Raw genomic sequence first — 24,045 nt, 5'->3', positions numbered from 1 at the left:
CAGCCGTATTTGTGTTCATGTTCTTTTGGAAACAGACCAGGCTAGAGGGGTGCCAGCACTGTGCCATTAGGAGCTATTGATTTCCAGGCACTCTTAGTTTGCTTAATGAATTAATAATAGGTGTAATATGGATTGATGGATATTGTGGGCTGGTTTGTATAAAATGATTGAATTTATAGGTTGCTGTGTATTTTTAACTGTGTAAAATACTGTAGAAAGACAAGTCTACAGCAGACTAGAACCAAAAGTAGATGCTTTATTCAGGTTTAATTAAAAGAAAATGAATCAGGAAGCCATTAAGGAAAAACGTTCTTAATATTTGTTAATGTAAAATTGATCATTTCAAACCCCTTGCATTGGTCTCGTAATCACGCAATGAACCAAATGATGTAAAACAAGTTCAAAGTAAAGAAAATGTTAGGTTGTAAGGTTTATGGCTTGTTCAGGGTCAATTTTAGGAAAAGTCAGGTGATGCAAATTTCAAAGCTTAATAAAAGTTCTTGACTCCTCAAATCTTCTCCAAAGAATCCCAGATCAAGTTGAGGTCTGGAAGACCAATAAATCTTACCAACAGAACAGTTTGTAGGCTTGTTAGAGTGCAATACCCCTTATTGACTGCAGAGATTGTAAAAGAGAGAGATAGAGATTTAGATTTAGACTCTGGAGTGGTGGTGCACTGTTCTACTGTGCAGAGACACGTGCACAAAAATTACCTTCATGGAGGAATCATCAGAAGAAAATCTTCATCCTACATCCTCAATACAGATTGTTTTAAAGGAACATCTGATGCATTTTTGAAACAAGTCCAGTGGACTAATGAAGTCAAAATGTGCCCTTTCCCTTTGTTTTTTCACCTTTTACAGTTTCAAAACAACATAAGTACTGATATTTGCTTAAAATATTAATTTTAATATTTGTTACTAGTGTAGCTAGTAACATAACTTTTGACCAAGGGTGCCCAAACCTTTGCATAATACTGTATGGATCCAGAACTGGGGATTGCTGGGTTTACTCTGCTTTACTGTGCTTTTTTGGCTTCTTTCTGCAGACTCCAGTCAGGAGTACACAGACTCCACAGGCATTGATGTGCATGAGTTCTTGGTGAACACACTGAAAAACAACCCCAGGTACAAATGACACTGCATACACAACAGTGACATAGGACACCATTCGATGGCTCAGGCTACGCTACTGCAACTTTACTCCCTACGTGTTCTTTTTTTTTTTTTTTTTACTGACGCTTCTTTAGGGCCAGAACAATATGAAGGAACTTTAAAAAATAAAAAAATTATATATATATATATATATATATATATATATATATATATATATATATATATATATATATATAAAAACAGTAACATTAACCTTAGCCAGTGGCTTAGATAAACACGAATAAAAGTTTCACACAGCTTGTCTGGTTCCTGTAGAGAAGTATTGTCAATAGATTAGGACTCTCTGGAGCAGATAAACATGAACCTATTGACACCATGTCTAATGCCCCTGGGTGTCCGAACAGCAGAGTCGCTCGCTGTCTTCAAATGCAGACTGAAGACCCACCTCTTCCGAGAGTACTTGGGCGAATAGAGTACTATGGCCACCTTATTGTCTTGTGTTTAGTAATGTCTAAGCTTAGAGGTGTCTTTTGAATTATTAGTGTATTCTAACTAGCTATGGTTTTTCTTAGGTAAATAGCAAAGCACTTTGTAAGTCGCTCTGGATAAGAGCGTCTGCTAAATGCCATAAATGTAATGTAAATGTAATGCCAGACATGGCCTAGAGAGGAATAAAGCCCTCTGGCATTGAGCTGTGGAGCAGTGGAACTGTGCTCTCTGGAATGATGGTGCTCCATCCAATACTTTTGGGATGGGTTTTGGAGTTTGGAATGATGAGGTGGGGTGGTTATCATCCAACATCCTGACCTCATTAATGCTCTTGTTGCTGAATGTAATCAGATCCTTACAGCAATGCACCAAAATCTAGCAGAAAGCCTGTCCTGGGCAGTAGAGACAGTTACTCAAACTCAACCTGTTTCGTAATGCCCTTGATTTTGGAAGAAACAATGATTGGACAAGCGTCCCAATACTTTTTCTTTAACGTTTCTTTTACCCCTCAATGTGACAGGGACAGAATGATGCTACTGAAGCTGGAACAAGATATACTGGAGTTCATCAATGATGACAAGTGAGTGAGTGTGTGAGTGAATGTGTCTTATCTTGTTTACACGGTCTTCAGGTTTCAACTAGAACCTCACACGCTTACAGGCCCCAATAGCACTAGTGCTGTCTCTCCTGGGTAAGCAGAAATTTCTAAACCCATGAACTGGCAAGAAATCCAGTGATGTGCTGGGCTACCAAACAAGCTGAGAAGTCGCTGTCTGTTGTTTAGGCCCAAATACGTTCTTGTGATTGATGAGCAGAAGTATATATTTGTTTATATATATCCCAAACTCAAACCATTTATATTGTTCTGCTCATTGTGGCCTTATTTGAGGGAACAAAGAGGGCTCTGTATATCACTCTGCCAGTACTACGGCTTTAATCATGTCAAATAACTCGCAGCAATAAGTGGTACTATTTTTCTCAGTCATGCTCAGATGTTCTGTGTACTCAAGCAAACTGTACATTGTGTACAACATCATTTTACCAGCAGTAATTTTGACATGGCGATTTCAGTAACAATAAAGTTGATGTATCTGCCAGAAGAGAATGAAGGTGCAGGGCTCAGCCTCCACTCAGTCTTCACGGAAAGGGAAATACTTGTAATTATACTTTCACACTGAGGTATTTTCACAAAACCGTGCCATTCACTGGTGGGAATCAGTAAGCACGACTGTGAAGTCTGTGTAAATGAACAGCATAATAGCAACATCTCGGGGGGGGGAGTAATCCTGGATAATACAGTGCTTGAAACATGAGGTGATTGGGTATGACTAAGATCTGTGTCTAGTTTGTGAGTGCGTCTGGCTATCTGTCTCTCATGGCCACTTGATTGTGTTGCTTATTGCCCCCTGTTGGCTGCATGAAGCTTTGTCAAACATAAGAATATTATCAGCAAGACACCTATAAAGGCCGTGGGCAGTCATGTTTTCCAGTTATTATAGAATATATTTCAAGCTACAGATACGCCTAATGCTCACGAAATTTGGATTTTACCTTAGTAATTAACCATTCATTTGAACAGTAATGCATAAGCAATTGACTTTTTCTTTATTTCTTTTCATTTTCTTGCCAGTAATCAGTATAAGAAGTTCCCTCAGATGACCTCTTACCATCGCATGCTGCTGCATCGAGTGGCAGCTTATTTTGGAATGGACCACAACGTGGACCAAACTGGCAAAGCAGTCATCATCAACAAGACGAGCAACACGCGCATGTAAGGACAATTTTTATATAGTATTTGCATAGGTCTATATATTTTCTCAGGCATGGACCACTCTGTGTACACCCTGTTCTTCAATGGTTAGGACCCCACAGGACCACCACAGAATAGTAGTAGTAATAGTATTTGGGTGTTGGGTCACTCTCAGTTCTGCAGTGACACTGACATGGTGGATAGTGTATGTGTTGCGCTGGTATGAGTGGATCAGACACATCAGCGCTGCTGGAGTTTTACAGTCTGTCATTATAGAACTACAAAGTGCTCCTATATGGTAAGTGGAACTGATGGGAGTACATTCCAAATCAGGAATGTGTGTGTGTGTGTGTGTGTGTGTGTGTGTGTGTGTGTGTGTGTGTGTGTATATATATATATATATATATATACAGTGAGTCCAAGAAGTATTTGATCCCTTGCTGATTTTCTTTGTTTGCCCACTAATAAAGACACTATCCTTCTGCACTTTTAATGGTAGATATATTCTAACATGGAGAGACAGAATATCAAGACAAAAATCCAGAATATAATTTTAAAGAATATATTTTAATTAATTTGTATTTCAATGAGGAAAATAAGTATTTGATCCCTCTTGCCAAACACACTCAATACTTAGTGGCAAAGCCTTTGTTTGCAAGCACAGCGGTGAGACGTTTGTTGTAGTTAACCACAAGTTTAGCACACACACCAGGGGGAATTTTGGCCCACTCTTCTTTGCAGATCCTCTCTAAATCATGAAGGTTGGTGGGCTGTCGCTTGGCAACTCTGACCTTCAGCTCCCTCCATAGATTTTCGATCGGATTGAGGTCTGGCGACTGGCTGGGCCACTCCATGACCTTAATGTGATTTTTCTTGAGCCAATCCTTTGTTGCCTTTGCTGTATGTTTAGGGTCGTTATCATGTTGGAAGACCCAACCACGGCCCATTTTCAGATCCCTGGCAGAGGGGAGGAGGTTGTCCCTCAGGATTGTGCGGTACATGGCTCCATCCATCTTCCCAGTGATGCGGTGAAGTAGCCCTGTACCCTTGGCAGAGAAACACCCCCAAAACATTATGCTTCCACCTCCATGCTTGACGGTGGGCACAGTGTTCTTGGGGTCATAGGCAGCATTTTTCTTCCTCCACACATGGCGGGTGGAGTTGAGGCCAAAAAGTTCAATTTTGGTCTCGTCTGACCACAAAACCTTCTCCCAATAACTTGGTTCATCTTTCAAATGATCATTGGCATACTTGAGGCGCGCCTCCACATGTGCTTTCTTCAGCAGGGGTACCTTTCGGGCACTGCAGGATGTGAATCCATTGTTGCGCAAAGTGTTGCCAATTGTTTCCTTGCAAACTGTGGTCCCAGCTGCCTTCAGGTCATTTGCTAACTCCTGCCGAGTGGTTGCAGGACGATTTCTGACTGTTCTCAGCATCATTGCCACCCCACGAGGCGAAATCTTCTTTGGAGCACCGGGCCGAGGTCTGTTGATTGTCATGTTATACTCTTTAAACTTTCTGATAATTGCACCAATAGTTGTTACTTTCACATCCAACACCTTACTAATCTTTTTGTAGCCCATTCCAGCTTTGTGAAGGTCAACAATTCTGACTCTGAGGTCCTGTGACAGCTCTTTGGTTTTACCCATGTTGGAGACTTGAAATCTGTGTGATCTGTCTGATTCTGTGGACAGGTGTTTTTCACACAAGTGATTAGTGAGAACAGGTGGCTTCAGGTCAGGTAACAAGTTGATTGGGAGTGTCTAACTGGTCTGTAAAAGCCAGAACTGCTAATGAATACTAAGGGATCAAATACTTATTTCACTCCATGAAATACAAATCAATTAATATATATTCCTTAGATTTATTTTCTGGATTTTCTTTTTAATATTCTGTCTCTCCATGTAAGAATACATCTACCATTAAAAGTATAGAATGATCATGTCTTTATTAGTGGGCCAACGAAGAAAATCAGCAAGGGATCAAATACTTCTTGGACTCACTGTGTGTATATATATATATATATATATATATATATATATATATATATATATATATATATATATATATATATATAATATATATATACACACACACACACACTCCTGATTTGGAATGTACTCCCATTAATATAATAATTATTATTTGTTCCATATTTAGATTTGATTGATTCAGCTGTAATCATCACATCACATTTATGCAGTTCAGTCATATCGCTCTGATCTGTGTTGTCTACTGTAGGAATGGGTTTCCTTCTCAGCACAAAGGAACTACACGTGCCGTTAGGGTTGGGCAGAATAATACTGTGGTATTTAAAAAATTGTTGTGGGATCTCAACAACATGCAACGTGTCTGATGTGTCTGATGAGTCTCTGGCTGGTTCATGGCCAAATATGCTCATTCCCCTAAATTTAAGAGTGCCACAAGTGGGCTCACTGTTGCTCTCTGTTGTGCGCTTAGCGACATGCGGCGTTCTATTAAAATGGAGAGGAAGCTAACCTGGCTGAACTAGTCTGCTAGCTAAATGTGTCTAAAACAGTCAAAAGACTCCTAAGACCATTTACTTAACTTTGTGCTCTCAGATATGAAGCTTTATCTTCTAAACGTGTGATTTGAGCCTCAGTTAGGTGTGCTGTGGTATTAAGCCTGCTAGTCCAAACATGACAGAAATTTGTTGCGCCCAACACCACTTCATCACTTTTTTGCAATGATAAATATGACCGCCAAATTTCAGAAGTGTTTTCTAGGGTGAAATGCAAATGCTGCACTCTGCCCTGATAACGAATCACACACTCACTTTTGTATTTTCTTATTTTCTCACTCTTTCTCTCTCGTGCCTTCTCCTCTCCTCAGCCCTGAACAGAGGTTTTCTGAGCACATTAAGGACGAAAGGAACATGGATTTCCAAAAGAAATTTATTCTCAAGAGGGATGATGCAAGCATGGACAAAGATGATAACCAGGTGAGGATTCAGTTCATGCCTCGGGCAGATTTGATAGAATTATAGAAAGTGCTGGTGTTGTACTTGAGCAATGGTTTCATTCCCTGTTTGCTTTACCTTTATATACCATTGGCTTTGCACATTTCCCTTTCAGTTTACCATGGGAAAAGATTGCATTTAATTACAGGCTATAAAAAACATGACAGAACACACATATACACTGTGAACACATTGGATTGTGTGGCAAAGATGGCTGGGGTTCATGCAAATGAATCAGTAAAGTTCCCATACATAAGATCTGGATTCTGGGAAACAGTAGTTCTGTTTTTTCAAATGATATAGTTATTAGAAATAGGTCTTGAATCCTTAATGTCTTCTCACGTTATTTCTTTCTTTCTGTCTTTTACTGATTACTAATTATGTAAAGCTGCTTTGTGACGACAACAGTTGTAAAAAGCGCTGTACAAATAAATTTTAAATTAGAATTAAGCCCAATTGAAAAGGATATAGTAAGCATATTACCCACAGGAAAAGGTGAGGATAAGAGGATAAAGGCTCTGTAATGCTGACATACTTCATAACTAAGCAGTATCGTATTTTTATCATATGATATTATTGGTCTTGTTTAGATTGTTAGCCAAGCTTCTTCAGTTCTGAAAATGTGATCATGCTGAATGCTGTTTTTTCACTTCATCCTCCACCACCTTCTTACCTAATGTGCTTTCTCGTGGCCCTGCTTGTATGTTTCTCAGATCCGGGTTCCGCTCCAGGATGGTCGACGTAGTAAGTCCATCGAGGAGAGGGAGGAGGAGTATCAGCGCGTTCGCGATAGAATCTTTGCTCGGGAAGTAAGTGACCCCAATCTCCATTCCACTTAAGAGTGCTCAACAACCTGTAGCAATGAACGATAAAAGCTCTGTATTGCCCGTGAACGCTTCCAGAATATGATTTTTTTAATGATTATAATGTACAGTGAATTACTCATCTTGTTAAGAGCTCTGAAAAAGCACAGAATCCACCTGCAGCCAGGTCACGAGTCTGATGTGGTAAAGCCTTTAAAAGGAAACATGGAAACCCTTTAAAGGGAGTTTTCTAGCAGTTTTAATGACCCTATTCTATCGTTCTTGTTATAAATCCAGTGTATTTGACCACAGCAGACATTTTCCTTTGATTTAACACGAATTTCATACAATTCTGGATTCTCTTTAGAGTTTAATTAAAACCTGCTAAGTGTTTGGGGATTCAGCTCAGCTCTGGAGCTATTCGTAATGTGTAGGTGTTTTTTTCTTCACAGTCTTCTCAAAACGGATACATCAATGACAACAGGTAAGCTGCACCTACACTGGTGAGCAGAGCTGGTTTGAGTCACTGCGAGGCTGTTGACACCTGGCATTAACACCCGTTTCATATCTATATAGTAGCTGGATATACTTTGGCTGGATTCCGTTTACACTTTTCACTAAAATAGGTTCCCATTGTTACCAGATGAGGTTGGATTTTGCTTTCTCACATAAACACATTCTGTACATATATTCCATACATAACTTCCTTTAAGTGACAGTTTCTTACCAAGGAGGACCGGCTCTGGGAGGTGAGAGATTCCACACTGAGGTGGAACAATAGATGATTCTCACATTCCCTTTACAGCTATATCAGACAATGCAAAGGACTAATTAAAATGCAAGGAAATGCATGAATAATAAGACATTTTCACTATTTGTGTTGCACACAGATGGAATTCGGCCTCTGCTTTTAACCGAATCATGCAATGAACACACATGTACACACTAGTGAGCACACGTGTCCGGGGCGGTGGGCAGCCATCACTGTGGCACCCAGGGAGCAGAGAGGGTTAAGGGCCTTGCTCAAGGGTCGCTTGCAGAGGTCAGGTTTTAAACCCACAACCTTGTCATCAATAGCCCAGTGACAGAACGAGCAAGGGAGAGAGAGAAACCAATAACAGTAAGAATTACTTATGTTACCTTCCTGAAAGTGAAAAGGGCACACTATACACATGCATTTCTGGACAAGCTGGGAGAAGCAAGTGGGATGAGGCATGTAGAGTAATATTACAGGATATGACATAAATATATAAGCTTATCGTTACGCAGTTCTCCTGAGCGTCGTCCTGCCCACTTCACATTGTGCAGTAGCAGCGTACCTAGCCCAGAGTAGCAATAAGAGAGACCCTGTTCTCCTAATTACAAGTCAGTGGGCCATCACAATGTTTTTGAGGTAAAAATGTTACATAACGTTGCTTTAATGCAAGGTGTAAACAGCCTCTGTGTTTATTTGCCATATTATATTATCCTATTATATTAAGCTCATGATGATTTTTATTTGGTAACATACATATCTATACCTCTTGGTAAAATATTCCTGACAGAAGGGTTGTTTTTATGGATGCATTTCAAGTGGTATGTTATGCTTCTCAGGTTGACAGTACCTCTCACCAGCCTTTCCCACTGACAGTAAATTGCTGGTGTGTCACTGGCCAAATGTGTTGCCCACTTTCCGTTCCTGTAATAGGATAAATCTGTCACTGTCAAGTGTGGCGCACAATCCTTAAGCTAAGCTTCCTTTTCTTTGCCACTAAAGCTGTCAGATGTCTATATTCAATACCAACTAAATACTGACATAAGAAAGTTGAATGATCATTTTCGACTAATCACTTTGGGGTTTAATTTCTCCATTAATTGCTTTCAAATGGATGATCAGCTCTTTTAAACCTAGACGGTACATTTTAGTCTTAAAGGGCACTTTGGAGCTCATTAAGGGCACTAATTCTATTGGCTTAGCACTTTTCACTTTTTGAGGTGGGATGAGGAGAAGGTGGAGGAGTGCTGTGAGAGAGATGAACACTGACGGGAAATTCTGCTTTGTTTGCATTTCTTTCTCTTTTTTCCCCCTCCCTGGTCAAAGTCTGTGCTCCAGGGCCAGATCGAACAAATCCAGACTCCACTCTAAACCTAGCTTTAATTAAGGTTTGCTCAGCCTTGGCGTGGGGGAACCGGGCCTTGGGGTTGGCCTCTGGGCTTCATTTCTGTGTTCTACCCTCCCAGGTCAAACATATACGCTGATGCTGCGTTTACATGGTAGCGCTGAGAAAGACGCTGTTGTGTTCATCGCAGTGGTGATAACCTGGCTGAAAAAGCAGTGGCGACCGTGCCTCCGCGTTTGGTTGTGGTTTCCCTCTAGTTGGACCAATAAACCATTTTACATTCTCTGTCCAAATGTTTGTGGACACTCCTTACTTTGTGGTGCTCCATCCAATACTTTTGGGATGAGTTGGGGAGTTGATTGAGGTGGGGTGGTGATCATCATCCTGCTAAATGCAAATCCTCACTGCAATGCTCTAGAATTTAGTGGAAAGCATTCCCTGGCAGAAATAGTTATTCCAACAAAATCACAATTTATATTATTACATTTATTTTATATTTCATATATATACTCCTCATTTCAGAAGAATCAGTAAATGAGCAGATGTCCCAATACTTTTGACCATATAGTATATCTAACTGTGTGATTTCGTATTTATTCCTGATGCAGTTGGCGACAAAAGTAAAAAATGTAACTTCTGTCAGAACGTTCCCGTGGCAGGTATCTCCGTCACTGCTTTTTTGAAAAAGCAAGAAATATGGAATATCCAGCATCCATCTATCGCCGCAATGTAAACGCAGCATAACGCGGCCCCTCCAGCCTGCACATGCAGTAACGTCCAGCCTTTCTCTTCCCAATGTGACCCCACAGACTGTCCACTGAAGGCTACTCCTCATCCTCTCATAAGAGGAGGCAGATCTTTAGGTACTGAGTGTGCTATGTGTTACCATGCGCGTCTCCGTGGTGACCGTGTGTTGCTTGGCGTCGGCTCGGTGCACTGTGGGGGTTGCTAGGGGCCCGTGCATGGCTGCTATGTGGATCTGAACCGAATCTCTTTGGGGGTGGGTGGAGGGGGTCTTCTTAAGTCATAACCATTCTTGCACTGTTTCTCTGATATGCACCTGCACTGTGTGTGTGTGTGTGTGTGTGTGTGTGTGTGTGTGTGTGTGTGTGTGTGTGTGTGTGTGAGAGAGAGAGAGAGACTGGTTGCTATGGTTGCAGTGGGGAATGTTCTGGAATTGTCATTTGCTGTACAGTGATGCAACAGTCTTCTGCTACCTGACGCATGTTTGGAGTTATTGCAGTCTGTGGGGTGTCTTCTTGCCTCCTTCATAGCAGTGTGCTAATGATATCCTATGGTTAATAATAACTGTTATTGTTCTTATTATTATTGTTATCATTTATTTCTGTGAAATGGTACAGTGAGGTGTTCTATCCCACTTCATTATGTTGGTGAGAGGGACAGCATGGCAGAAAATGAAAAATTCTCTTTCTCTCTTTCTCTCTCATGCGTGCTATTGCTCTCGCTCAAGCTCTTACACACTCTACACTCTCTCTCTGTCTGTGTGCAGTAAGTGCATCTCAGAAACTGGCTGTGCAGGCAGCAGGCTTAAAATAGCTCCCCCATTAATTGCATGCACAAATATTCTCTCCACTCCACCACTTAAAAAAAACCCCAAAAAAACACTCACATATAAATGATTTAGACAAACAACATTTGAAATAAAACATTTGTGTCTCGCACCCAGACTGATCATCTCTGAAAACACACAACCTTCTTTGTGCCACACTGTCTGCTAAGCCATTTTTAAAAAGGTGCTATTTAGAGCTTACATCATCAGTAAATTAGTGCTGATTCTGGGCTTTGTGAGCACTGCTGGGACATCTGGATCCTCTATAGTCTCACTGAGAAACGAAATAGAGTTGATTTTATAGGTTGTGGTAACTTTTACTTTCCCACATTATTTAAGGTGGCGTCACTTTGCTTGGTTGGTCAGTTGTACGTTCCGTCCTGACATTCATGAAATTTTATGGATTAAAAGCAACTGAACTTTCTCTTGACTGTAACCCCATACCAAACCTTACCCGAACTGTTTTAGGGTTCGATTTAAGGTTTGGATTAAAGTTAGGGTTAGGATTGAGGGCTGATGTTAAGGTTAGGTGTAGGGTTAGATTTCAGGTTTAGATTAAGGTTAGCGTTAGGATTGAGGGTTGATGTTATATTTAAGGTTTAGATTAAGGTTAGGGTTAGGATTGAGGGTTGATGTTAAGGTTAGGGTTCAATTTAAGGTTTAGATTAAGGTTAGGATTGAGGGCTGATGTTAAGGTTAGGTGTAGGGTTAGATTTAAGGTTTAGATTAAGGTTAGGGTTCAGATTGAGGGTTGATGTTAAGATTAGTGTTAGATTTAAGGTTTAGATTAAGGTTAGGGTTAGGATTAAGGGCTGACGTTAAGGTTAGGTCTAGGGTTAGATTTAAGGTTTAGATTAAGGTTAGGTTTGAGGGCTGATGTTGAGGTTAGGTGTAGGGTTAGATTTCAGGTTTAGATTAAGGTTAGCGTTTGGATTGAGGGTTGATGTTAAGGTTAGGGTTATATTTAAGGTTTAGATTAAGGTTAGGATTGAGGGTTGATGTTAAGGTTAGGGTTATATTTAAGGTTTAGATTAAGGTTAGCGTTAGGATTGAGGGTTGATGTTAAGGTTAGGGTTATATTTAAGGTTTAGATTAAGGTTAGGATTGAGGGTTGATGTTAAGGTTAGGTTTAGGATTAGCTGTAGGGTTACAGTCAACAGACCACCATTAAATACATTTAACTTAGTATTTACGAAGTATCTCAAGATTATATATCTCAAGGCATTCTCAAATATTCGCTTAAAGTTTTAATGATTAAGATTAGACGTCAATTTCCTTCTGTAGACACTGACAGTACTTAACATTATCTCATTTTAATTCAGTTAAATTAGACATTGATTCTAGTAATTCAACTATTTAAACTGATCTTTTTAGATGCATACCTTTGGACTTACATTTACATTTTAAGACAAGCGTAAAGCTATTGTAATGTTAAGAAAATATTTAAGCACTATTATTTTGAAAAAAAAAATGTTTTTAGAACTTTTCTTAAGTGAAAAGTTAAGAGGTAAAATCTAACAATTCTTTTGGAGAATATCGTGACTATAGTTTTGATTAGCTCTCAATAAGATTTGCCCTTTCTTCTGGTTTTTGGTAATACTGTAACGACGGAGCACACAGATCCAAAGCTGAAAAGGCCAGTTTTACTGTTAGAGTGCAGTGGAATGTATTATTCAAAATGTCCATATCTTTCCAAAATGGACAGACGTTGACCACCAATGTGTTCACTAGACCAGAGCAATTGAAGACCGTTCATCAAAATCAAGAGCAGAGAGCTAGCATATTTGTAGGGATGGGAATTGATGAGGTTTAATCAATACCACTTCTGTCGTTGATTCTACTGATTGATCCGATTTATGGATTCCTTTATTGGGAAAAAAAAGTCACTTGAACTGCATGCACTTCTCAGGCATAAGGGTGTGCTTGTGGGCTCAATACTTTGTGGGCTCAAATGTTTTAAGGAGGTTGAATTGAGGCTTGTTACACTCCTCATTTAGGGTATAAAATTGTAAATCTCTAAAGCAGGAGCTGAAATTAGCATCTTTATGGATTTACATTAATATTAGGATCAGCAGATATTTGCTGAAATCAAATGTGTATTTAAATTTTGAAACAGAAGTAATAAACCAAGCTGAGCCAGAAGTGGTAAGAAGTGAAGTAGGTGCACAGTAGGGTCTGCTAACACACAGGTCACACACAGGTTTTATTGGACTTGGTTCGCTCTGTTGCTGCCACTGTAGTACTACTTACATATACTCGGATTTGGCATGTCTCTTAAAGGTACTCTCGTTCACTTCTCTTTCATAAGGCTGCTGAGGATAACACTTGACATCTAGACATCAAGTCCATCTCTGTACTTCTGGGCTGATGACTGTTATTACTGATTTCCACATGGCATGCATTAAGTTGACAGTGTGTGTAGTTTTGGCGGTCACTTTGATAAGAATAAGAAGTCAGGTTTTTGAAGTTTGCCAATTTCTTAATAAATGTGATATTTGATATTTATATGTAAAACTGTGTGACCGGGCTGCAGTATTTATGTAACCAGGAAACCTAAGCCAAATAAAAGCTGAAAATCCAGCAGTAGAGGAAGACCAGTAGCCACTAGATCTGTAGTACGGATGGCTGATGACATTTTTACAATACCATATGTATTATAGGACTTTTACACACAGATAAATGCACTAGTTGTGCCTTTATTATGATAAATTATGCTTAATTATCATGTATTTATAATAAAAATGCAGTTGATCAAATGTTCTTTAATAACTTACAGTTGTAGACAAAGGTACATACACTCATTATTGTTATGAATGCTGTGGCAATTTTGGACTTTCAGTGATTTCTTGAACTTTTCTTTTATATGGTAGAATTAGTGTTCCACACACTTTTCTGTTAAAAAATGTTTAAGTTTCTGGGTTTTCAGGAATCAGCATTGGATACAAATAATACATACAGGGTCAAAAACACATACACACACTTAGATTAGTAACTCAGTTGTGCTAAAAGGTACAAGATATCTTTTCAAATGCCAAGGCCTCTGAACCTCCTGTTACTGATCAAGATGGACTACAGCTGGTAGCTTCTCTGTGCCCACATAAAGGGGTTTGCTTGGCAGCGCTAATCGGATTGACCCACACAGTACAATAAGAAAGTCCATGGAGAAGAATGATTATAGATTTACCCCAGCTAGATTTCTAAACAAATGCAAATTCCAAGATCATCAGTTTCAAGATATGTCAGCGGCAAACTGTCACCCCTTTAGCTGTGAGGAAATTGGTTCTGATGGTCAGGAACAGCCCAAGAACCACCAAGGTACATGCCTGCCATGATCTGGAAGCTGCTGGAACACTGGTAGGACTGTCTTCTCCCAAGCAAGTTTAACGTCACTATAGACTGAAAGGCTGCTGCCCAAAAAGAAGCCCTGCTCCTAAAATGATACCTTCAGGCTCAACTGAAGTTTGCCACTGACCACATGGACAAAGAAGTCTCCAAAAGCCTTCTGGGAAAAACACTGTACCAGTTGTTCAGCATAATGGTGGTAGCAACATGCTCTGGAGCTGTGGATGGAAAAATGGCCGAAGGACGACTAACCTTCAGTTTTTCAGCATGACCTCAAGCCATCAAATCGAAGGTAACACTTGGACTCAGTTTGGTGTTCCAGTAGGACAATGACCCCACATTTGGTCACACTTCAAATTTGATTGTAGAATGGGTAAAGCAGGCTAACATTAGATTGTTGAAAAGGCCTTCCCAAAGTCCTGATCTCAAATATGTGGACAGTGTTTGAAAGTTTGGTCCATGCCAGGTGACCACATTTAAGCTTGTTGAGGGTTACCAAAACATCTGGTCAAGGTACAATTTGATAAAGGGCATTTAACCAAATATTAGGTGTGCGGTGTGTGTAGATATTGATCCTGTATTGATTTCAGATAACCTCAACTTGTTTTTTTTGTGGTATACACACGTTTGTTCTACCCTAGTAAAAATAGCAGTTCCAAGAAACTCTTGGAAGTCCAATATTGCCATGATGTCTTCAGTTCACCTATATTTCTAGAGCGCTTTTCACAACACTGTGTAGATTTACAGAGATTTGGGTCCGAGCCTCTTTTAAGAAAGCCTAGGGCGACAGTGGCAAGGAAAAACTCCCTCAGATTGAGAGGAACCAAGACTCAAAAGAGGAATCCGTCCTCCTCTGGTCGACACCGGATAAAAACAGCAAATAATAAAAAATTGCCAAAAAACAGTGAATTAAGAGCTGTGGCGAATGGGTCACCTCAAGCCATATGTGCGTGAACTGTGAAAGTCCATGCAGGTAAACAGTCATATGCACAGCTATGCAGTGAGGTGAGAATAAACCAGTGTGAAGATCCAGAGCAGGACAGCATAGCAGTGCGCAGTCCTACATTTGTTTAAGAATGGTAAATCTACACTTCCCAAGTTTGTTTGTTTGTTTGTTTAAGACAAGATTGCAGTAAGCACTACCAAATGGGTAGTTTCACTTAGTGAAATATTGCATTATGAAAATGGCATGATGGAAATGACATGATTGATCATTGTTTTTCTTATGGCAGCTGCTCCTGTCCAGAGGGACAGCGTAGCACACAGAAAATGAGTGTGTATGCTAATAGCTTAACACAATGGTAGTGTTTTGTCTGTGAGTGTGTCTGGTTGTTTGCATTGTGCTGTTCCTGTTTTTAGTGTTGACGAGGCATGAGTTGGTGTGTTATTAGGCTGTTCTAGACGTGTCCCTGTTTGTGTGTTTTCTGTGTCAGTTTCTAAATGTAACTGATTGTTTTCCATGTTGTCTGTTGCTTGCTGTAACAATACTCCAGGCATTTTTCCAAGTGTTCTGCGCGATTGGGGGCTTGTTTTGTGTTGTCAGAGTTTTCTTTGACGTGTCTTTTCTCATAACCCCCTGCTAAAATATTTTGTCTTCTGTCAGTGGTGTGAATGTGCATATGTGTGTCTGATGATGTGAATATTGTGTGTTTGCGTTTCTTCTATTTTCCGTTCTCAAATGTGTAATCTGAGTGATTTTTTTTTTTTTTTTTTTGAGATCAGAGATCTGTATCTGTATTAATCCATATTTCCAAAATAAGGTCCATTCCCGTCTTTGTCCCCTTTCTCTCTCTATCTCTCTATCTCTCTCTCTCTCTTCCTTTTTTTTTTTTTTTTCTTTTCTCTCTCGTCATCCCATTCCCCCGCTGTCTCGTTCCGCAGGGGGAATAAGGAGAGCTCGAGCAGGGCGTCCAGCAGCCGGCAGAGCAGCACAGACAGCGACATGAAGAGTCTGGAGCCACGGCCGTGGAGCAGCACAGACTCGGACAGTTCCAACCGCACGCTGCGACCACCCGTCACCAAGGCCAGCAGCTTCAGCGGCATCTCCATCCTCACACGCGGCGACAGCCTGGGCAGCAAGGGCTCGCAGGGTAGCGCCAGGGGTTCACGCACAGGTACACACTCACTTAGGCGACATGTCAGGGCTGCAGTCATTAGCAAGTGTGGACTGGCCATTGGGAAATGTGGGAATTTTATAGAGCCTATACCTAGCGCTGGATGCCGAAACATGGATAGAAAGAAAGGAACATGGCTGGCGATGCAGAAAAGGTGCAGCAAAAAGGACAAAAATGCACCCGCCATCAGCGGGTAAAATTTTTTTGGAAAAATTTAGAGATCTCATTTTCAGTCGTTCCAGTCCTGCTCCTGACCCTGGTCTTTCCACCTTGCTATTCTGTACTTCTGTTATGTTGTCTTCTGCTTGAGATCATGAAATATTCTGTATAAATAGAAATAATGTATGAGGCCTCTTCTGGTTGTAGCTAGGAATACTTCTCAAACGATATCTGAGCTGGAGTAGTTTCACCAGACCGGGATCAATATGGTAATTGTAGGAAATTTGGATGGCTGATACAAGATAAAATATGTGTAACTGTATAAACCAACTGGATCAAATGTGTAACAAATGACCACAGATAGGTCGAAATAGTGTTATAGCCCAGATGTTCGTACAGGTGTACACGATGCAACGGAGTAAATATACACAATGTATATACATACACTACCTGGTCATATATTCATATAATGTCTCATAACACTCTAAAATTAAAGCATAGTACAAATCAGCAATTGGAGCTAAAAAAAAAATATGGAATCAATTTATAGACTAAAAGTTTCTTTTAGTCTCTTTTCTTATTCTGACGTCATGGCGATGGCTTTCTTGCTGCAACTCGTTCTGTTGAACCTGCGGCTCGAAGACTTCTCCTCACAGTTGAAACTGAGACTTGCTTACTACGACCACTATTAAGCTGTGCTTAAAGCTGTTGTCCTGTGAGCCGCCTCTTCCTGTCAGAGCTTCTTTTAATGGTAAAGAAAACTGTACTCACTGACACCTTGACTTTTTTGGCCATTTCTCTGTAGGAAAGACCTACTTTTGTAAATGTTCTGATTGCATGTCTCTCTTCCATTGTTAGTTGCCTTTTGTCTCGCCATTTTTGTGGCAACACACTACTTTCTGCAGTACAATACTGTTCAACTGATACTCACGAGGGTATGGTACCACAGTGTGTTCCAACTAGCGATCGACCGATACAGGTCTTTTAATGGTCATTGTCGATATTTAGATGACAGAATATGGTCATAACTACCAACTCAGTCACTTTTGACCAACCCAGTCCCTTTTTGAGCCCTGTAAGCTAGTGTTAGCTTGCCAGTTAGCTGGTCAAAGGCTTGCTAACATTACATTTCCAAATAAGATTGTTTGTCATTTTCTCTCTAAATAACAGAATCGCTCTAAATCTTCAGACAGTAAACACTGTATATGTTACAAAGAGCCGCCAGTAACAAATACTAGCGTAAGCTAACTAGCCAGTTAAGCTGATCAAAGGCTTGCTAACATTATACATAAGGCTGCAAATAAGCCAGTAAACAGTAAGAATTTCTCCCTTTTAACTCTTAGTGTTTTCTCTGATGAGAATGGCGTGCAGCTACAGGTTGGAGGCTTATAATCCTTGTTCTTGTGCATTCACTGATGTCTGCCTGCAGAATGGCAAAATAGACACAAGGGGCGCTCTAACAACCAAACTATGTATATTTCTGTAGAATTCTGAAATGTCCATTTTCATTTATTTATTTATTATTTATTTTTTATTTATTTTATATCAGCACCTTCCTTTGTACCATTTCAAGCTATTTATTGGAGTTGAATGACAATGTTGAAATGCAATAGGTAACTGAAAAAATGGGGTGTTCTAAAACTTTTGAACTGTAGAATATAGCACTTCAAAGTATTTTACAAATAAATAAGAGGTAAAGAGGTAAACAAGATTACTAACAATATATATTTAATATTAAGTTTAGAGCTGTTTGAGAGATGAGTTATGTTTGGTGACAGCAAACAAAAAATAATAATAAAATCAATTAATAATAATAGTATTTTTTCAAATGAACAAATACACAAATTCAGTATAGTACAGTACTGCCATCTGTCTGCTTCATTCCTTATTCTTTATAACTGCGCTGCCTTTCTTCTCTGGTTGGTTTTAAACGCATATTTTTTTACTTTTTTTTTGTTGTTATTTTTGTAATTATTGTATTGTATTACTGTGCTGTATTGTGCAATTACTACTGGCTGCTAAATTACCTTTGGAATCAAAAAAGTATCTATCTATCTAAATTGACCTAGAAAACAAATACACCCAGTCTGGGTGACTCTGCTACACTACACCAATAAGAGTCCTTGGGCAAGACTCCTAACACTACATTGGTCCACCTCTGTAATATGAGTGACCTTGTAAGTCACTCTGGATAAAAGCATCAGCTAAATGCTGTAAATGTAAATTTAGATCAGATTCTACTTTGTTCTTCAGCTTTTTTGTTTTCTTCCAAAAGCAAACAAAAGAAATATGAACACCAAAGCATTTCTAATTGCAACAGTGTTCCTGGAGATGTGATTTTCTGGTGAGTGTGTGGAGTGCCAGTATTCTTGGCCAAGTAAATTAAGCTACTTTTGTAATTCCTTTGTCTCTTTTGTTCTTTAGGTCTTCCTCTCGTCACCACAGAGACGTGCCCCCAGCCCCCCCAGCAGGGGCGCAGTCTCTTGCCCTGTCCTTCCAACTGCCCCTCTAATGCTCCTCCACCGCAAAACCAGGCACCCCCACCACCCCCCCAGACTGCGCTGCTGCCCACTCCTACACACACACACACTCTCACTCACCCACAGCACCCCATCAGCAGCCACAACCACAACCACATGCTGCCACAGGTGAGTGGGCTTCTTCTGGACGTTAAGGTTTTATCTGCAGTTGGGTGTAGATGCCTGTAAAGCCGTGGGTCAGTCCTCAGCTGTATTAGTGGCATGGTAGTAGGATTATGACCAATAAAATATTGAATTCTTTGCTCTAAGCTTTCCGAACTGCATCTTCTAACCTCCCTTTTGGATTTCCTTTTTGGTGTTCCCTCTTTTAAGATCCATTCTTTTCTTTTATTCTCTCCATCTCTATCTCTCTCTGTCTCTCTCTGACCCCTCCCCTCTCTCTGTTTAGCCGGTGGCCTCTCTGCAACCCTCTCCGCAGCCTGTCTCATACTCCAGCCCCTCCTGCCCTCAGGTCATCCTGCCTGTTTCTCCTTCTCAGCAGTATAACATGGTACTACTTCCCTTTCCTGCTTTCCTCCACATCTCCACTCTCTCGTTGAATCGTATAAGCCTCTTAGCAGTGAGACATACATAGAGTACAGACATGTACCAGTCAAAGGTTTGTATAACTGACTGTTGTACAAATATACATATTTTGAGGCACCTGGGATTTTTCTGTTAGACAAGTACAAATAAATGTGTGACTATTGAAAAAAAAACAAAAAAAAAAAACATGTGTTTAGTATATATGGAACATCATGGAAAAGCATCCCAGGTGGCTCCTCTTCAGGTTGGAGAGAATGACAAAGGTGTACAAAACAGTAAAGACAAGCTACTTATCATAAATGTGAATCATAAATATGAGAGTTTATGTTGACCAAATCAGAATGTTTGCTTTAAAGATTATTAGCTCTCAGTACAGTTAAGTACAGGGAGTAAAAAAAAAATGAAATGTGCAAGGATGGATTTCATGGAAAATTTAATGGAAATCATGCAATTTACAGTGTTTCCACCCATCACAATAAAGGGTGTCATGGTTCGATGCATGCAGTTGCATGTTGCAAGCTGTTAGATTTGCATTGTATTGTGGGAACTGTAGTGGTTTGGGAGTATTGCTATGGTAACTGAGTGATGTTGCCCCCCCCACAAAAAATCCTCGGATTTGACCAAAGCAGGCATGTCTTTCAGCTCTTGTGTGCCATCTGCACTCGCCATAGTCAGACGCCAATCACTTGGAACTAAGCTTTGTAAGGCTTGTTGCTAACGGTCAATCGCAGGGTACAAGCAAGCACTACGCAGTTCTATACATGAATGTCAGAGAATAGCACAGCATACATAAAAACACTGATGAAACTGTTAAATGTATTTACATTTTGTACTGTAATGTCAAATGTACTTCAGTGGAGAGTGATTCAGGTTTTTTTTTTCCAGCTTTGAAAAGCCAAAAGCAGTAGAGAAAAATGGTGAATATAAAAACACCCTAACTGAGTTGTCTCCAAATCTTTGACTGATACTGGAGATTAGCACGGACTAATTGATAATTCACTGATAAGTATCATTGTAAACTGTTGAGAAGCAATATCACTTATTCTGTGCAGCATTCTTTTTCTTCCACACTGTTTCTGTGGTACTTTGAACACCTTCCTAAGGTTTGCAGTCTCCTCTAATTCTCCTGTGTCTATCCCAGGCTGATGAGCTGACTCCAGGCTTCGGGCAGATGTCTTTGAGCCGCCAGGGCTCCAGCGAGGCTCCAGAGCCGACCACCCTCTACCAGCCTCCTCCTGCCGTCCTGTCCCAGCACCCCCCACCGCAGCCAAGCTACATCATGCCCCCTCCGCCCTCTGGATACCAGCCACCCACGGCACACCCACACCCCCCTCCACCCCCTCCGCCCCCTACCCAGCCTGTACTGCAGACAGCGCCACCTGCCCAGGGCTACATGCAGCCCCCTCCTCCACCTCAGCAGGTACAGCACACGGCTCATTACACAGCTATTCGCTTCCATTCAGACTGACAAACCAGCAAATTTGAGATCAAATATGCGATGCAGATAGAACCTAGACCTCTCTGTTTTCGTGCAGTGAAGTGATTAGCATTACACATTAATATTAAGAATATACACTAAATAGACAAACGTATAGGGACACCTGCTTATTCATTGTTTCTTCCTAAATCAAGGATATTTAAAAAAAAAAGTATATCCTGCCTTTGTTGAAGTAACTGTCTCTAATGTCCAGGGAAGACCTTCTACTAGATGTTGGAGCATTGCTGTGATACGATTGTTTGTTCAGCAACAAGAGCATTAGGGAGGGCAGGTTGTTGAATGATCATCCTACCTCATCCCCAACTCTCAAACTCATTCCAGAAAAGTTGGATGAAGGACCAGTTTCACTGCTCCACAGCTCAATGCTGGGGGGCTTTATACCCCTCTTACCCACGCCTGGCAGAAGGCATTTGCCAATATGTTCGTGTTTATCTGCTCCAGGAGGACCTACAATGACTTCTAGAAGCAGTTCTTGCGTGGAAGCAAAGCCATTTTTATTAACAACCTGTGAAACCCACCAGCAGTCCTGGCTTCGGCAACAGCTTCGGCAACAGTTCTGCTGAGAATTTCCTGTAGACTAGGTTTTTTGCCACTGTTGGTAGATCCATATAACTGTACACTTCGAAACACCTGTAAATTCAGCTACTCCCTTCACACTGTGGCCTTTGGCACCACATTCTTCATTCATTGCACTGCACCACATCTTCCCAGTCTATAAATCCCGTCGCACACCCCACAGGTATTATAGCCAATCCTTGTGCAATGCCACCTGCAGGGGCCTGAAGTTACTACCACCTTAAACAAATGGACAAATTGGACAATTTTTTTGTCCGGGAAGCTTACTAATCAGATTTTACAACTTGGTAATCAGTAAAATATCTCTTTTCATATCAGATCGCATGTCATGGTACAGCAAATAAAATAAAAAAAATCACTGTTGCACAAGCCTAGGTTATGTCAGTTCTGGTGTGTGCTCTGGTGATGATAACTACACAGACAAATTCAGACCTGATCGTATCTGACTTTAAAAAAAGCTGGCTAAAGATCTAAAACATGTGACTGTGGAATTCTGTGTGACTGGATTTTAATGGACCACCTTAAATGTTACCTTGTTTGGTACCCAGATGCCAGAATGTAACCGCAGCGCCATTTAAGAGGGAACACAACAATGGAATAAGCAGCCAGTTTCGGTTTCCTCTATAATGGATTTCTAAGCGGGTTGATAGTAACAGTATCTAAGCAGTGATTGGAGGGAGAAAATTGGTCATGTAATTGGAATAAAAGAGATCAATAGTCAGATTGGTAGGTTACACATAAGAAATGAGAAATTAAGCTAGCTGCTGTGTTTTAATGTTGTTGCCACAGTATTAATATTAACTTCATTACAGTTCCTGTTGGAAAACCGTTTGGAACAGCACGGTTTACCTGCGTTCCCGCAGCTGTCCACACTCAATGTCCCATACTTTAACAGGGAAGGAGACGAGCTGAGGACATAATGTTTAAGAAATTATTTTCTCAGTGTCTTAGAAATGTTTGGTTAGATAATGAAGTGCATGCGAGAACAATCAACCGTGCAATTCCTGTCGGAAAGAATCACTGTGAGCTATGTGTGTGTTTGTGTGTGTGTGTGTTTGTGTGTGTGTGTGATTCGCACTCCAAGTGTAGAAGCGGTGTTACCTCAGAAGTGTGAGTTGTTTGTGTGAAAACAAACAAAAAAAAGTGTTGTTAAACCTAAAAGAATTGTGTGGAACCCAAAGATGCATCCAGACACTGTGTACAGAAATGAGCGCATGCGCTGCTGGTGTTCCTCCTTCTCTGTCCTGGAGACGAGTCGTGCTTTCTGAGGCAGCAGCTGAGGCCTGCAGAATGAGCGATGGTGAACTCTCCATACTAGCATAGGTCTCAGAGCTGCTCTAATGTCTGCGGCACTGGGGGAGTATCCTGTCAAAAAAAGCATCACCGTGCTGTAACCCTTGGTGAGATGTCTAAAGTAAGAAGTGTGTGTGTGTGTGTGTGTGTGTGTGTGTCTTTAAGAACGGGAACAGCATTGTGTGAAGAGTGTGGGTGGTTGCAGAGATATTGATGTTCAGTATATAGCAAGAACCAACTAGTCTCTCTCTTTTTGTGTCTCTCTCTCTCTCACTCACTCACTCACTCACTCACTCACTCTCTCTCACTCTCAGATCCAGGTGCAGTATTACTCAGCTGGTGGGCAGTATCCGAGTTCAGGGCAGCAGTACAGGTCCATATCCCACCAGGTGTCGTACCCTGCTCAGCGCTCTCAGCCCCTCCCCCCACCAACGCAGCCCACCGGTCAGTCCCATTCTCTACTCTCTTCATTCTTTTCTCTCTGCTAGTCACTGTTCAGCCTGTCACTATTGATCTGATATCATTCTCTAGATACACAGTATGATCAGTGTCAAGTCAAAACTTTCAAATCTTCAAACATTAGGTACATTTGAAGTGCAGCATTTGCATAAATGTAAATACAGTGATTTTACTGCTGTTTACTATTGTTTATTAACAACACACCCTACATAAGTTGTGGGGATGTATTTATTTCAGTAACACAGAGACTGGATGAGATAAGTGTCAGCCGACAGTTGGTATTAAGGATCGGCTCGGGGAAAAAAAAATTGATTGGAACATCCCTAGTTATTTGGTCAAAAAGGCTCCTAAATTTACTACAGTAAATACTGATGTACATGTGCATTGTCCCAATTATGAAATAGTCATATTTCTTTGCCCTTTGGGGGTGGGGGTAAGTGTGTTATGTTGCAGTGTTCTTTAATTGGAGTTTGACCTTTTATTTATTTTATTTATTTATTTATTTTGTCTTTTCATTTGTTTGTTTGGTTGGTTATTTATTTATTTAAAACCAGTACCCAGGATATAGTTGAGATGTATAGACAGTGTTACATAGCAAATCAGATCAAATAAAGATAATATAAAGTAATATATTATTGTAATAATATTGTAAGCTACAGAAGTAAACTAATTATCATTCATAATAGCTAATGTAATAATATACTATATAGATATATAAAGATGGCATATCAGA

The 24,045-nt window shown here is 40.4% G+C and overlaps 1 protein-coding gene across 6 annotated transcripts in view; it reads left to right on the top strand.

The window, feature by feature from the left end:
• The window catches only part of r3hdm2 (R3H domain containing 2), a 65,901-nt gene that overhangs the window by 34,744 nt on the left and 7,112 nt on the right, over nucleotides 1-24,045 (top strand). For 4 of the 6 annotated variants that reach the window (XM_072684744.1, XM_072684746.1, XM_072684747.1 and 1 more), the window contains exons 7-18: nucleotides 1,049-1,127; nucleotides 2,125-2,184; nucleotides 3,235-3,375; nucleotides 6,208-6,316; nucleotides 7,048-7,143; nucleotides 7,590-7,621; nucleotides 10,046-10,099; nucleotides 16,030-16,262; nucleotides 18,846-19,069; nucleotides 19,350-19,451; nucleotides 20,628-20,906; nucleotides 23,168-23,297. In XM_072684744.1, coding sequence (XP_072540845.1) covers nucleotides 1,049-1,127; nucleotides 2,125-2,184; nucleotides 3,235-3,375; nucleotides 6,208-6,316; nucleotides 7,048-7,143; nucleotides 7,590-7,621; nucleotides 10,046-10,099; nucleotides 16,030-16,262; nucleotides 18,846-19,069; nucleotides 19,350-19,451; nucleotides 20,628-20,906; nucleotides 23,168-23,297 — 1,539 coding nt within the window. The remainder of the gene's footprint in view (nucleotides 1-1,048; nucleotides 1,128-2,124; nucleotides 2,185-3,234; nucleotides 3,376-6,207; nucleotides 6,317-7,047; nucleotides 7,144-7,589; nucleotides 7,622-10,045; nucleotides 10,100-16,029; nucleotides 16,263-18,845; nucleotides 19,070-19,349; nucleotides 19,452-20,627; nucleotides 20,907-23,167; nucleotides 23,298-24,045) is intronic. The other 2 variants (XM_072684749.1, XM_072684750.1) reach the window with 2 other exon arrangements.

This window comes from Salminus brasiliensis, chromosome 7 (genome assembly GCF_030463535.1).
Source record: "Salminus brasiliensis chromosome 7, fSalBra1.hap2, whole genome shotgun sequence".
NCBI lineage: Eukaryota > Metazoa > Chordata > Actinopteri > Characiformes > Bryconidae > Salminus > Salminus brasiliensis.
The sequence above is the reverse complement of the archived record's forward strand: the minus strand, read 5'-3'. Positions and strand labels throughout refer to the sequence as shown.